This window comes from Nerophis ophidion, linkage group LG18 (assembly GCF_033978795.1).
Source record: "Nerophis ophidion isolate RoL-2023_Sa linkage group LG18, RoL_Noph_v1.0, whole genome shotgun sequence".
NCBI classification, from domain to species: domain Eukaryota; kingdom Metazoa; phylum Chordata; class Actinopteri; order Syngnathiformes; family Syngnathidae; genus Nerophis; species Nerophis ophidion.
The window spans coordinates 29,298,616-29,314,658 of record NC_084628.1 but is presented as its reverse complement, the minus strand read 5'-3'; the positions used below and the strand labels follow the sequence as shown (position 1 = coordinate 29,314,658).

General features: G+C 36.1%; 1 protein-coding gene across 1 annotated transcript in view; it reads right to left on the bottom strand.

The window, feature by feature from the left end:
• Positions 1-9,674: 9,674 nt before the first annotated feature.
• The window catches only part of LOC133537080 (ubiquitin carboxyl-terminal hydrolase 16-like), a 49,260-nt gene continuing 42,891 nt past the window's right edge, over positions 9,675-16,043 (bottom strand). The window contains exons 13-17 of the mRNA XM_061877935.1: positions 15,415-15,940; positions 15,260-15,351; positions 15,066-15,152; positions 10,033-10,168; positions 9,675-9,969 (exon numbers count right to left, since the gene is read on the bottom strand). Of these exons, the coding sequence (XP_061733919.1) occupies positions 9,866-9,969; positions 10,033-10,168; positions 15,066-15,152; positions 15,260-15,351; positions 15,415-15,940 (945 nt within the window). The 3' untranslated portion in view covers positions 9,675-9,865. The remainder of the gene's footprint in view (positions 9,970-10,032; positions 10,169-15,065; positions 15,153-15,259; positions 15,352-15,414; positions 15,941-16,043) is intronic.

The window sequence follows — 16,043 nt, the reverse complement described above, 5'->3', positions numbered from 1 at the left end:
TGTACGCTATAAAATGACCAATTGATTTTACTGCACAGCGTAGGGAGTATTTTTCCCAGGATATCACTGTAAATTTAAAAAAATCCCACCAATGTTTGTTTTTTTACAGTAAAATTCTGTCGACTGAACTGACCGGTTGTTTTTGTTTTTTTAATCCACAGTTGCTGATTTTATGGTATTACATTTTATTATGGTAAAAAACTGGCAGCTGAATTGCCAAAATAAAATTAAACAGCGGTACTGTATTTCTATTTATAGTAATATGTTGTAAAAATGTAATAATACTATACAAATGTATATATATGTGTATATATATATATATATATATATATATATATATATATATTTATATATATATATGTATATATATATATATATATATATATATATATATATATATATATATATATATATATATATATATATATATATATATATATATATATATATATATATATATAGTATAGCTGCAAATCTTTGGGTGTCCCAAGATTCGACTCAATATCGATTCTTGGGGTCACGATTCGATTCAAAATCGAATTTTTTTCAATTCAACACGATTCTCAATTCAAAAACGATTTTTTTCCGGCTTTAAAAAGATTTTCTATTCCTTCAATACATAGGATTTCAGCAGGATCCACCCCGGTCTGCTGACATGCAAGCAGTGTAGTAGATTTTTGTAAAACGCTTTTATAATTGTAAAGGACAATGTTTTATCAACTGATTGCAAAAATTTGTTTTAACTATTAAATGAACCAAAAATATGACTTATTTTATCTTTGTGAAAACATTGGACACAGTGTGTTGTCAAGCTTATGAGATGCGATGCATAAGTGTGAGCCACTGTGACACTATTGTTCTTTTTTTTTATTTTTATAACTGTCTAATGATAATGTCAATGAGGGATTTTTAATCACTGCTATGCTGAAATTATAACTAATATTGATACTGTTGTTGATAATATTCATTTTTGTTTCATTACTTTTGGTTTGTTCTGTGTCGTGTTTGTGTCTCCTCTCAATTGCTCCGTTTATTGCAGTTCTGAGTGTTGCTGGGTCAGGTTTGGTTTTGGAAGTGGATTGCATTGTTATGGTGTTGCTGTGTATTGTTTTGTTGGATTGATTAAAAAAATAAAAATAAAAACGATTTTTAAAAATGAGAGTCGATTCTGAATCACACAACGTGAGAATCATGGTCGATTTTTTCCCACACCACTTACATATACATACATACATATATATATATATATATATATATATATATATATATATATATATATATATATATACTAGGGCTGTGAATCTTTGGGTGTCCCACGATTCGATTCAATATCGTTTTTTGGGGTCACGATTCGATAATACAGTATATCGATTTTTTCGATTTGATTAAAAAACGATATTTTTCCGATTCAAAATGATTCATTCAATACATAGGATTTCAGCAGGATCTACCCCAGTCTGCTGACATGCAAGCAGAATAGTAGATTTAAAAAAAAAGCTTTTATAATTGTGAAGGACAATGTTTTATCAACTGATTGCAATAATGTACATTTATTTTAACTATTAAACAAACCAAAATATGACTTATTTTATTTTTGTGAAAATTTTGGACAAAGTGTGTTGTCAAGCTTATGAGATGCGATGGAAGTGTAAGCCACTGTGACACTATTGTTATTTTTTTTATTTTTATAAATGTCTAATGATAATGTCAATGAGGGATTTTTAATCACTGCTATGCTGAAATTATAACTAATATTGATACTGTTGTTGATAATATTCATTTTTGTTTCACTACTTTTGGTTTGTTCTGTGTCGTTTGTGTCTCCACTCAATTGCTGTGTTTATTGCCAGTGTTGCCGGGTCAGGTTTGGTTTTGGAATTGGATTGCATTGTTATGGTGTTGCTGTTTTGTTGGATTGATTAAAAAAAATTTAAAAAAATTAAAACGATTTTTTAAAATGAGAATCGATTCTGAAACACACAATGTGAAAATCACGATTCATATTCGAATTGATTTTTTCCCACACCACTTATCTTTGGGTGTCCCACGATTCAATTCAATATCGATTCTTGGGGTCACGATTCGATAATATCGATTTTTTCGATTCGATTTGATTCTCGATTAAAAAAAATATAATTTTTCCGATTCAAAATGATTCATTCAATACATAGGATTTCAGCAGGATCTACCCCAGTCTGCTGACATGCAAGCAGAGTAGTAGATTCAAAAACAAAAAAAGCTTTTATAATTGTGAAGGACAATGTTTTATCAACTGATTGCAATAATGTAAAATTATTTTAACCATTAAACAAACCAAAAATATGACTTATTTTATTTTTGTAAAAATATTGGACAGTGTGTTGTCAAGCTTATGAAATGCGAATGCAAGCGTAAGCCACTGTGACACTATTGTCCTTTTTTTTTTATAAATGTCTAATGATAATGTCAATGAGGGATTTTTAATCACTGCTATGCTGAAATTATAACTAATATTCATACTGTTGTTGATAATATTCATTTTTGTTTCATTACTTTTGGTTTGTTCTGTGTCGTGTTTGTGTCTCCTCTCAATTGCTCTTTTTATTGCAGTTCTGAGTGTTGCTGGGTCAGGTTCGGTTTTGGAATTGGATTGCATTGTTATGGTATTTCTGTGTATTGTTTTTTTGGATTGATTAAAAAAAAAAAATCCAAATTTTTAAAAATGAGAATCGATTCTGAATCGCACAACGTGAGAATCGCGATTCATATTCGAAATATATATATATATATATATATATATATATATATATATATATATACACATATATATATATATATATATGCACATACACATACATACATATATATACATACATACATACATACATACATATATATGTATGTATGTAGGCAGTAGTGACTATATATATATATATATATAGTCACTACTGCCTAGTTTCTCTTGTTATATTCATATTTTACTGTTTTATTTTTATTCTCATTGTTGCTTTCTATGTTTATTCTTATTGTAATATTTTGTTTCCATTTATACCCCCATTATTTACTTTTTAAATTCGATCTCAATTCTGTACACTGCTGCTGGAATTTTAATATTCCTGAGGGAACTCTCCTGAGGGTACAATAAAGTACGATCTATCCATCTATATTTTACAGTAAAAGTCTGGCAACTAAGCTGCCAGTTTTTTCTGTAAAAAACAGTTTTACTCTTTACGTTAAGAAAATGTAAAATATTTAAATTCATTGGCAAATTCATTAAATATTTACTGTTACAAGCGGCCCTCTATTGGCGGCCATGACTGTGGTGTGGCCCTCAATGAAAATTAGTTTGACATCCCTGGTCTAGTGGGACAGGCAAGAGAAATGCAGTCCTTTATAAAGTATTTCATATCTCTCTCCGGCCCGGCAGCAAATGTTGCACCGGGGACGGGCACCGTTCCTCGGACTGGTGGTTGGGGACCACTGCTCTAAAGTACCAACTAACATGCCTTGCCTTGCCTTGCCTTAAAAATTTTACATTTCATCTCATATTTACAAATACCATCAACTAACACTTTCAAGGGCTTTAACACGCTCAAAAACGTATCTTGCAAGAAATGTGTGCACTTTTTCCATGTCAGGACGCGGGAAATCATGGATTTGGTGGTATGTTCATCCCACGCACAAATTGTCGGCCATTTAGATTTTCAAGTCCAATTTTTGGTCCATTTGAAAATTATCAGGTTTTTTTGTGTAATGTTCTAATTTATGACATGTCCGCAATTGGCCCCGGGGCCGCACTTTGGACACCCCTGTGATAAATATAAGGGACAATGTGGATCAGTATCATTGAAATTTTTACACAAATCTTACTGTATTGGTAAGAATTATTCAGAAATATTGGCAATAATTGTGTTTAATTTTACCGTAAAAGTTGGTCCCACGTTCCATGTTTGACAGTAACTGTTTAGAATTATCCCTAACCTAAAGTACGTTATTACATTTTAATAATAGTTTCAAGTACACAAAATAATATGTATATGAAGGTAGAATAAAGATTAGGATATTATAAAAATGTAAATTGTACTACCATACCTGGTGTGTGTTCACTTGACTACCATGACAACAATGAACCGTAAAAGTGACTCCAAACAAAGTGACTCAATAAAATAAAAATAGTTCATCCAATCATTGTTCAAAGTACCGTTCAAAAACTCAGTTTGTTTGTAAAAGTCGCATCTCTAGAACAGTGATTCTCAAAATGTGGTACACCACAGAAATCTGTAAATATGTACTGTACTCTACATCAGAGGTTTTTACACCGTGTTGCCAAAGTACCACTATACAGTCGCGTAGGCTTAAGTATCCATTAAATACCACCATGATGACTACATTAAAATACAGTAGTGTAAAGTATTCATTAGGTACCACCATAATGACAACAATAAAATATAGTAGTGTAGTAGACCTAAGTATTCATCAAGTACCACCATAATGACAACATTAAAATACAGTAGTGTAGTAGACCTAAGTATTCATTAAGTACCACCATAATTATAACATTAAAATACAGTAGTGTAGTAGACCTAAGTATTCATCAAGTACCACCATAATGACAACATTAAAATACAGTAGTGTAGTAGACCCAAGTATTCATCAAGTACCACCATAATGACAACATTAAAATACAGTAGTGTAGTAGACCTAAGTATTCATTAAATGCCACCATGATGACTACATTAAAATACAGTAGTGGAGTCGATCCAAGTATTCATCAAGTACCACCATAATGATAACATTAAAATACAGTAGTGTAGAAGACCTAAGTATTCATTAAGTACCACCATAATGATAACATTAAAATACAGTAGTGTAGTAGACCTAAGTATTCATCAAGTACCACCATAATGACATTAAAATACAGTAGTGTAGTAGACCTAAGTATTCATTAAGTACCACCATATTGACAGCATTAAAATACAGTAGTGTAGTAGACCTAAGTATTCATCAAGTACTACCATAATGACATTAAAATACAGTGGTGTAGTAGACCCAAGTATTCATTAAGTACCACCATAATGACATTAAAATACAGTAGTGTAGTAGATCTAAGTATTCATTAAGTACCACCATAATGACAACATTAAAATACAGTAATGTAGTAGACCTAAGTATTCATTAAGTACCACCATAATGACAACATTAAAATACAGTAGTGTAGTAGACCTAAGTATTCATCAAGTACCACCATAATGACAACATTAAAATACAGTAGTGTAGTAGACCTAAGTATTTATCAAGTACCACCATAATGACAACATTAAAATACAGTATTGTAGTAGACTTAAGTATTCAAGTACCTCCATAAAAACATTAAAATACAGTAGTGTAGTCGACCTAAGTATTCATTAAGTACCACCATGATGTCAACATTAAATACAGCAGTGTCGTAGACCTAAGTATTCATCAAGTACCACCATAATGACAACATTAAAATACAGTAGTGTAATAGACCTATGTATTCATTAAGTACCACCATAATGACAACATTAATACAGTAGTGTAGTAGACCTAAGTATTCATTAAGTACCACCATAATGAAAACATTAAAATACAGTGGTGTAGTAGACCTAAGTATTCATCAAGTACCACCATGACATTGAAATACAGTAGTGCAGTACACCAAAGTATTCATCAAGTACCACCATAATGACAACATTAAAATACAGTGGTGTAGTAGACCTAAGTATTCATCAAGTACCACCATAATGACAACATTAAAATACAGTAGTGTAGTAGACCTAAGTATTCATCAAGTACCACCATAATGACAACATTAAAATACAGTAGTGTAGTAGACCTAAGTATTCATCAAGTACCACCATAATGACAACATTAAAATACAGTATTGTAGTAGACCTAAGTATTCATTAAGTACCACCATAATGACATTAAAATACAGTAGTGTAGTAGACTTAAGTATTCATCAAGTACCACCATAATGACTACATCAAAATACAGTAGTGTAGTTGACCTAAGTATTCATTAAGTACCACCATAATGATAACATTAAAATGCAATAGTACCACCATAATGACAACATTAAAATACAGTAGTGTAGTAGACTTAAGTATTCAAGTACCGCCATAAAAACATTAAAATACAGTAGTGTAGTCGACCTAAGTATTCATTAAGTACCACCATGATGTCAACATTAAATACAGCAGTGTAGTAGACCTCAGTATTCATCAAGTACCACCATAATGACAACATTCAAATACAGTAGTGTAGTAGACCTATGTATTCATTAAGTACCACCATAATGACAACATTAATACAGTAGTGTAGTAGACCTAAGTATTCATTAAGTACCACCATAATGAAAACATTAAAATACAGTGTTGTAGTAGACCTAAGTATTCATCAAGTACCACCATAATGACATTAAAATACAGTAGTGTAGTAGACCTAAGTATTCATCAAGTACCACCATAATGACATTAAATACAGTAGTGTAGTACACCAAAGTATTCATCAAGTACCACCATAATGACATTAAATACAGTAGTGTAGTAGACCTAAGTATTCATTAAGTACCACCACATTGACAGCATTAAAATACAGTAGTGTAGTAGACCTAAGTATTCATCAAGTACTACCATAATGACATTAAAATACAGTGGTGTAGTAGACCCAAGTATTCATTAAGTACCACCATGACATTAAAATACAGTAGTGTAGTAGATCTAAGTATTCATTAAGTACCACCATAATGACAACATTAAAATACAGTAATGTAGTAGACCTAAGTATTCATTAAGTACCACCATAATGACAACATTAAAATACAGTAGTGTAGGAGACCTAAGTATTCATCAAGTACCACCATAATGACAACATTAAAATACAGTAGTGTAGTAGACCTAAGTATTTATCAAGTACCACCATAATGACAACATTAAAATACAGTATTGTAGTAGACTTAAGTATTCAAGTACCTCCATAAAAACATTAAAATACAGTAGTGTAGTCGACCTAAGTATTCATTAAGTACCACCATGATGTCAACATTAAATACAGCAGTGTAGTAGACCTAAGTATTCATCAAGTACCACCATAATGACAACATTAAAATACAGTAGTGTAATAGACCTATGTATTCATTAAGTACCACCATAATGACAACATTAATACAGTAGTGTAGTAGACCTAAGTATTCATTAAGTACCACCATAATGAAAACATTAAAATACAGTGGTGTAGTAGACCTAAGTATTCATCAAGTACCACCATGACATTGAAATACAGTAGTGCAGTACACCAAAGTATTCATCAAGTACCACCATAATGACAACATTAAAATACAGTAGTGTAGTAGACCTAAGTATTCATCAAGTACCACCATAATGACAACATTAAAATACAGTAGTGTAGTAGACCTAAGTATTCATTAAATGCCACCATGATGACTACATTAAAATACAGTAGTGGAGTCGATCTAAGTATTCATCAAGTACCACCATAATGATAACATTAAAATACAGTAGTGTAGTAGACCTAAGTATTCATTAAGTACCACCATAATGATAACATTAAAATACAGTAGTGTAGTAGACCTAAGTATTCATCAAGTACCACCATAATTACATTAAAATACAGTAGTGTAGTAGACCTACGTATTCATTAAGTACCACCATAATGACAACATTAAAATACAGTAGTGTAGTAGACCTAAGTATTCATCAAGTACTACCATAATGACATTAAAATACAGTAGTGTAGTAGACCCAAGTATTCATTAAGTACCACCATAATGACATTAAAATACAGTAGTGTGGTAGACCTAAGTATTCATTAAGTATCACCATAATGACAACATTAAAATACAGTAGTGTAGTAGACCTAAGTATTCATTAAGTACCACCATAATGACAACATTAAAATACAGTAGTGTAGTAGACCTAAGTATTCATCAAGTACCACCATAATGACAACATTAAAATACAGTAGTGTAGTAGACCTAAGTATTCATCAAGTACCACCATAATGACAACATTAAAATACAGTATTGTAGTAGACCTAAGTATTCATTAAGTACCACCATAATGACATTAAAATACAGTAGTGTAGTAGACTTAAGTATTCATCAAGTACCACCATAATGACTACATCAAAATACAGTAGTGTAGTTGACCTAAGTATTCATTAAGTACCACCATAATGATAACATTAAAATGCAATAGTACCACCATAATGACAACATTAAAATACAGTAGTGTAGTAGACTTAAGTATTCAAGTACCGCCATAAAAACATTAAAATACAGTAGTGTAGTCGACCTAAGTATTCATTAAGTACCACCATGATGTCAACATTAAATACAGCAGTGTAGTAGACCTCAGTATTCATCAAGTACCACCATAATGACAACATTCGAATACAGTAGTGTAGTAGACCTATGTATTCATTAAGTACCACCATAATGACAACATTAATACAGTAGTGTAGTAGACCTAAGTATTCATTAAGTACCACCATAATGACATTAAATACAGTAGTGTAGTACACCAAAGTATTCATCAAGTACCACCATAATGACATTAAATACAGTAGTGTAGTAGACCTAAGTATTCATTAAGTACCACCATGACAACATTAAAATAGAGTAGTGCAGTAGACCTAAGTATTCATCAAGTACCGCCATAATAACAAATAAAATACAGTAGTGTAGTCAACCTAAGTGTTCATTAAGTACCACGATAAAATACAGTAGCGTAGTAAATAAATAAATAAATGGGTTGTACTTGTATAGCGCTTTTCTACCTTCAAGGTACTCAAAGCGCTTTGACACTACTTCCACATTTACCCATTCACACACACATTCACACACTGATGGAGGGAGCTGCCATGCAAGGCGCCAACCAGCAACCATCAGGAGCAAGGGTGAAGTGTCTTGCTCAGGACACAACGGACGTGACAAGGTTGGTTCTAGGTGGGATTTGAACCAGTGACCGTCGGGTTGCGCACGGCCACTCTACCACTGCGCCACCTAAGTATTCATTAAATACCACCATAATGACATGTATCGACAGTCATTGTTATTTATGTTTGTACATTGTTATGTAACAGTGGCCAAAAATATCAAATATAATCGTTAAATAAAACCTCGGCTTTATTTTTAATGAATACTCAGGCCGACTTTGCTTCTGTATGTTAATGTTGGTGATCATGGTGTTTTTCTGAGGTGAGACTTGGTGAAAAAAGTTTGAGAACCACTGATCTCGGAGCAATTAATCAAAGAGTATTTATACAACTAAAGTCAAATCGATACGTGTTTTGATATGTTCTAATAGAATGTTATGAGCGACAGTATCGAAAGCAGCGCTAAGATCAAGTAGCAGCAACATAGATGACACATCCATAATTAGTAATAGGGCGTTTTTGCGATGATTTGCCCTAAAACCGGACATTCACAGAGATTGTTAGATGCAAAGTTAATTTTGCTGCTGTGTGACAATTTTTTTGAGGATTTTCGAGATAAAAGGGAGGTGCAAGACCGGCAGGAGATCAGAATAAACCGCTGTTTCGAATGCTAGGGGAACAGTACCAGAGCACTAATACTACAAACAGCTCCTTGGTAAGTTTCCCAGGAAGTGGGTTAAGTAGGGCTTGAAGTGAATGAGAGTCGACATGAAGGGTTGTGAAAAAAAAAACTATTTATGACTTTGTTTGCACATCCTGACACATTCCCACGATTGGGGGAAGAAAGTACAGACGCAAACTTCTGGTTGGTCTCCCAACACCCACTGAGTAAAAAATCCTCTGAGGAGTCCAGTTCATTCCAGACCAGCTCAGGCGATGAGGAGCCACGCAGGCACTCAAGTGTAGATCAGAGGAGTCTCTCGTAGAACAGGAGGTAGGCTTGGCTGCTCTGCACTTTGCTCTCGCTGGTGGGCTGCACACTGGTGTCGCTGACGTGGAACCACGATCCTCCTACAAGATATAGTCGGTTACGGAACACCAGCGACACGCCGAGTCATCCTTCTGTCCACGCACCTCCCGCTACCAGTCTGCCGGGGCCGTGTGGGCGAACCTTCACGTAGGCCGTGTAGTGACCCGACCTCATGGTGCCGCTGTGCTCCACGATGCCGTACAGGCTGTACAACATTTGGCTCTCACCTTCCGGCACGTTCTGCGGATGAACACTTTTGTTTATAAACATGCTATTAACAAGGGCCCACACGCTGGCAAATCACACGGGGCCCATGTCGGTAGATGTGTCACCTTCAAAACCAGGAGAATATTTGGATTTTTTTGAAGGACGAGAAAGTGCAATTTCACTAGACATTTTTTTTGTGAATGCCGGACAGCCAGAGCCGAAATTAAATGCTTGCATTAAGCAAGCTTGCCAGATTGCCTCAACAAAAAATATGTGCAAATGAGCTAAAAAAAAAAAAAAAAAAAAAAAAAAAAAAAAAAGCTAGGATGCTAATAGTACTAAGCTAACAATGTGAAATACCCCAAAAAATATATATATATGTATCGATTGTAGCTGAGATAGGCGCCAGCGCCCCCCGCGACCCCGAAAGGGAATAAGCGGTAGAAAATGGATGGATGGATATATATTAGGGGGTGTAACGGTACATGTATTTGTATTGAACCGTTTCCATACAAGGGTTTAGGTTCGGTTCGGAGGTCTCCCGTCCAAAGGCAAAACCTAGTAACTCACTTCTAGCTGATTTTGAGAAAAACAAAGGAAAACCAATCTATCTTGATGCTGTCTTACAAAGATCTACAAAGTCATCAAACGTATAGATGTTTTCTTGAGCTTTCATTTTCTTGCCGATTGAGCCATGGATTGAATCTGCTCTCGTGACCGTGTGCCCTTTCTCCAGATATTTTATCAACATCTCGGGTGGGCCCAATTCTGCGTTTGCACATTGGGCAAGAGCCGTGTACAGCGTCCAGTTTTTATTTTGACCTCCACAGTTATCTGCCCAAAAGAGTATGCAAGGGGAAGAATCAAGAACAATACATTTAATGAAGGTGCTTGCAATGTCCTGGGCCGATCTTCCAAATATCCCCTCGGGCCAAAATATCACATAATCAGGTTGACCGTCGGCCCCCATTCGTGCAAATGTCTCATTAAAGACAATAAGGCCAAAGAAGCTCCGATTGGTCCCTTCAGATACTAGGTTTTTCTGTTGTATCTACGCGGTTATGTGGTAGTTGCTAGGTCCTGCCATGCGCGTAACAGCTTACTTACGGAACAAATTACAATATCGCATACACTAATGTAAAGCATATCACCTAGGAACTCCAAAATTATTATCAGCTCAGTTTTGACAAAAATTTAGTTATTGGGTTTTGCCTTTGGACGGGAGAGGTGTACCGAACAACACGGACATACTAAGTGTAAACCAGTGTTTTTCAACCACTGAGATACGGTCTGGTGTGCCATGGGAGATTATCTAATTTTACTTATTTGGGTTAAAAATATATTTTAGCAAACCAGTAATTATAGTCTGCAAATGATGTGTTGTTGTTGAGTGTCGGTGCTGTCTAGAGCTCTGCAGAGTAACCGTGTAATACTCTTCCATATCAGTAGGTGGCAGCAGGTAATTAATTGCTTTGTAGATGTTGATACAACGGGAGGCAGTATGGTATTTAATGCATAAACAAGAAATAAACAAAAGGTAAGTGCCCCTAAGAAAAGGCATTGAAGCTAAGGGAAGGCTATGCAGAACAAAAATAAAACTGAACTGGCTACGAAGTAAACAAAAACAGAACGCTGGACGACAGCAAAGACTTACTGTGGAGCAAAGATGGCTTCCACAATATACATCCGAACATGACATGACAATGTCCCCACAATGAAGGATAAAAACAAAGTAGATGTGGGAAATATCGCTCAAAGGAAGACATGAAACTGCTACAGGAAAACTCGGGAGAAAAATCCACCAAAATACGAGCGCAAGACAAGAAGTAAAAGACTACACACAAGAAAACAGCAAAAAAGTCCAAATAAGTCTGGGTGTGATGTGACAGGTGGTGACAGTACACCTACTTTGAGACAAGAGCTATATAGATACATGCTTGGTTATGCCTTAAAGCAGGGGTCGGGAACCTTTCTGGCTGAGAAAGCCATGAAAGCCAAATATTTCAAAATGTATTTCTGTGAGAGCCATATAATCTTTTTTTTAACACTGAATACAACTAAATGCGTGCATTTTTAAGACTAATATTTTTATAGTATAATAAGTCTCTTATTCTTTTTAAAAATGGTAAAAAAAAAAGAAAAAAGTAAATGGTTGTACTTGTATAGCGCTTTTCTACCATTTTTTAAGGAGCCCAAAGTGCTTTGACACTATTTCCACATTCACCCATTCACACACACATTCACACACTGATGGAGGGAGCTGACATGCAAGGCGCTAACCAGGACCCATAAGGAGCAAGGGTGAAATGTCTTGCTCAAGGACACAACGGACGGGACGAAGATGGTAGAAGGTGGGGATTGAACCAATAACCCTCAGATTTTTGGCATGGCCACCGTCCCAACTTCGCCACGTTGTCCCCAAGATAATAACATTGTTATTCTAAAGCTAACCAATAATAAATATGGTACTTCTTACAATTAAAGCGACTTCTTGAACAGGTGCGATAGATAATGGATGGTTGGACAAAAATGCATAATTCGAACGTTATTTTTAACACTGTGATTACCGGCGGAATTATTAATTACTTATCGTGTTAAGCAATGTCAGCTAAGATTTATCTGAGAGCATCTGGCTCTAAAACCATAGGTTCCCTTACCCCTGCTTTAAAGTCATATCCAACAATTGTGACAACCACTTTTTACTGTCAACTGAGTTTCGTTTTTTTAATGAGTTCTATTAGTGGTGTGCCTCCGCATTTTTTCAACTCAAAAAATGTGCCCTGGTTCAAAAAAGGTTGAAAAACACTGGTGTACACAATGCACACCGAGGCACCATGAATTGATTAATGTGGACAAGTTGAAAAACTTATTTGGGTGTTACCATTTAGTGGTCAATTGTACGGAATATGTACTGAACTGTGCAATCTACTAATAAAAGTTTCAATCATGTCCTCTTTGCGGAGCTGTCCAGGTGGAGTTTCTTAAATGCCTCGAATGTCCGGCATTTTAAGTAAGGGTTGTGTGTATTTTCAATGTATGTTCAGGGTTAAGAAGGGGTTAAAAAACAAAATAAAAGTGGTGTGCGCAGCAACATTCGTGAGGGAGGGACAGAGACAGAGAGCGAGAGAGTTATGATAAATGCGCATGCATCGCCAGGCTCTGCTTTTTATCCATTGATTTATCAGATTTTATTTTTTATTATCTATAGCAGGGGTGTCAAAAGTGTGCCCCGCAGGCCATTTGCGGCCCACAGCTAATGTTTTAAAGGCCCATTGCACATTCTAAGAATACTATTAAAATAAACAAAAACATAAACAAAAGTGAAATAAAAAGCTTGAAGGCTAAATGTAATTTAGAAAAAGTTGCAACGTTTACTAATAAAACAAAGCTGTTTTTTTCTTCTTTCAAACTGTCATTGCTTAAAACATAATATTGAATCAAAATCAATGTTATTATGAATTATTGACCTATCCAAGTTTCCGATTACCACACATCAAATATTCCACTAAGAAAAATATTTCTGGTGGAAGATTTAGCAAATTTGTTATATAAATACTCCAAAAATTTATATTTTGTTGTTTTCTTACTGTACCGAAAATGAACCATGACCTCCGAACCAAGGTACAGAGGTATATATATATATATATACATACATATATATATATATATATATATATACATATATATACATACACACATATTATACAATATACACACATATACATATATACACACACACACATATATACATACATAGCTATACATACATACATATATACAGTGGGGCAAAAAAGTATTTAGTCAGCCACCGATTCTGCAAGTTCTCCCACTTAAAATGATGACAGAGGTCTGTAATTTTCATCATAGGTACACTTCAACTGTGAGAGACAGAATGTGGAAAAAAAATCCAGGAATTCACATTGTAGGAATTTTAAAGAATTTATTTGTAAATTATTGTGGAAAATAAGTATTTCGTCAACCATTCAAAGCTCTCACTGATGGAAGGAGGTTTTGGCTCATAATCTCACGATACATGGCCCCATTCATTCTTTCCTTAACACGGATCAATCGTCCTGTCCCCTTAGCAGAAAAACAGCCCCAAAGCATGATGTTTCCACCCCCATGCTTCACAGTAGGTCTGGTGTTCTCGGGATGCAACTCAGTATTCTTCATCCTCCAAACACGACGAGTTGAGTTTATACCAAAATGGATACATGGATGATACAGCAGAGGATTGGGAGAATGTCATGTGGTCAGATGAAACCAAAATAGAACTTTTTAGTATACTGTAAACTCAACTTGTCGTGTTTGGAGGAAGAAGAATACTGAGTTGCATCCCAAGAACACCACACCTACTGTAAAGCATGGGGGTGGAAACATCATGCTTTGGAGCTGTTTTTCTGCTAAGGGGACAGGACGATTGATCCGTGTTAAGGAAAGAATGAATGGGGCCATGTATCGTGAGATTTTGAGCCAAACCTCCTTCCATCAGTGAGCGCTTTGAATGGTTGACCAAATACTTATTTGCCACCATTATTTACAAATGAATTCATTTGTTTCCTCTCCAAGGTTCTCATAGTCATCATTGTCACCGACGTCCCACTGGGTGTGAGTTTTCCTTGCCCTTATGTGGGGTTTTCGGAGGATGTCGTAGTCGCAGTGGTTTGTGCAGTCCTTTGAGACATTTGTGATTTAGGGCTATAAAAATAAACATTGATTGATTGATACCTATGATGAAAATTACAGACCTCTGTCATCATTTAAGTGGTAGAACTTCCACAATCAGTGGCTGACTAAATACTTTTTTGCCCCACTGTATATATATATATATATATATATATATATACATATGTATCTATATATACATACATCTATATATAGATATATAACATGAGGCCAAGTGTGATGGATGAAGACATGTCTTATTTACCTTACATTTGAGGGCACAGAAAGGTGCGATGTCCAGAAGGAGGGGGAAGGGCACGTGTCGGTTCACCTTACATATACTGTAGCCATTCTTCACAACACAAGAAGGATTTAACTTACATATACTGTAGTTATTATACACAACACAGGGAGGATTAAACACTGCACATGAAAAGTGGCAATCATCATCATCATCACCTGTTGAAATCTCTTCAGGTGAAGCGTCAGCACAGGCGGTGGAGATGAGATTAGCATTTGCTTCAAGGCTTCAGTGTAGACCTTCTTGGAGCCTGGACAGGAAGGGCAGAAGGTGACTCTCGGCCCGTCAGGCGCGCTCACAATTGAGGTTTTACCTGCAGCTTTGTCCCTGCTGCAGGTGACACACAGCAGGCTGTTGTTGTGGCTCAGGGTTTCCTCCTGCGTGAAGTGGAACAGACACGACTCCACCGAGCACTCCTGCTGGTCTGGAGCCGGCCTGCTGGCCAGAGTCTGGAAGGCCAGGTCCGGGTCCTGGTTGACTACCGTGTATTCCTTGGCCTCCTCCGGCATGTCGTCCTCGCTCTCCGCACACGTCTCCATGGCGTCCGAGTCGATGAAGGCGTCGTTCAAGTTGATCTTCTCCATCTCGCCCACCAGCTGGGCGTCCATGTCGTCCTCGTCTTCCTGCCAGCTGTCGGGGCGCCGCGTCCCGGACAGAAGGGCGAAGCGGTTGGAGGCCGGCGACGAGGAGTCTTCTTTTTCAGGCTGGACCTGCGGGTTGGTCTTTGGGGGGCTGGCTGGCGCCGTGTCGCCTTTCTCCTGGGCAACCTCGATCTGCGGGTTCTCCGTCACGCTGCTGAAGACCACTTTGCTCTCCAGCTTCTGCTGCCTCTTCTGGTGCTGCGAGTGAAAAGGAGGCGTTAGGTAAATCCTTTCTCCATTTTGTTCAAGAACCCAAAAGGGTCTCAGCCATTAAAGGGTTAAAGCAGGGGTGTCAAAATCA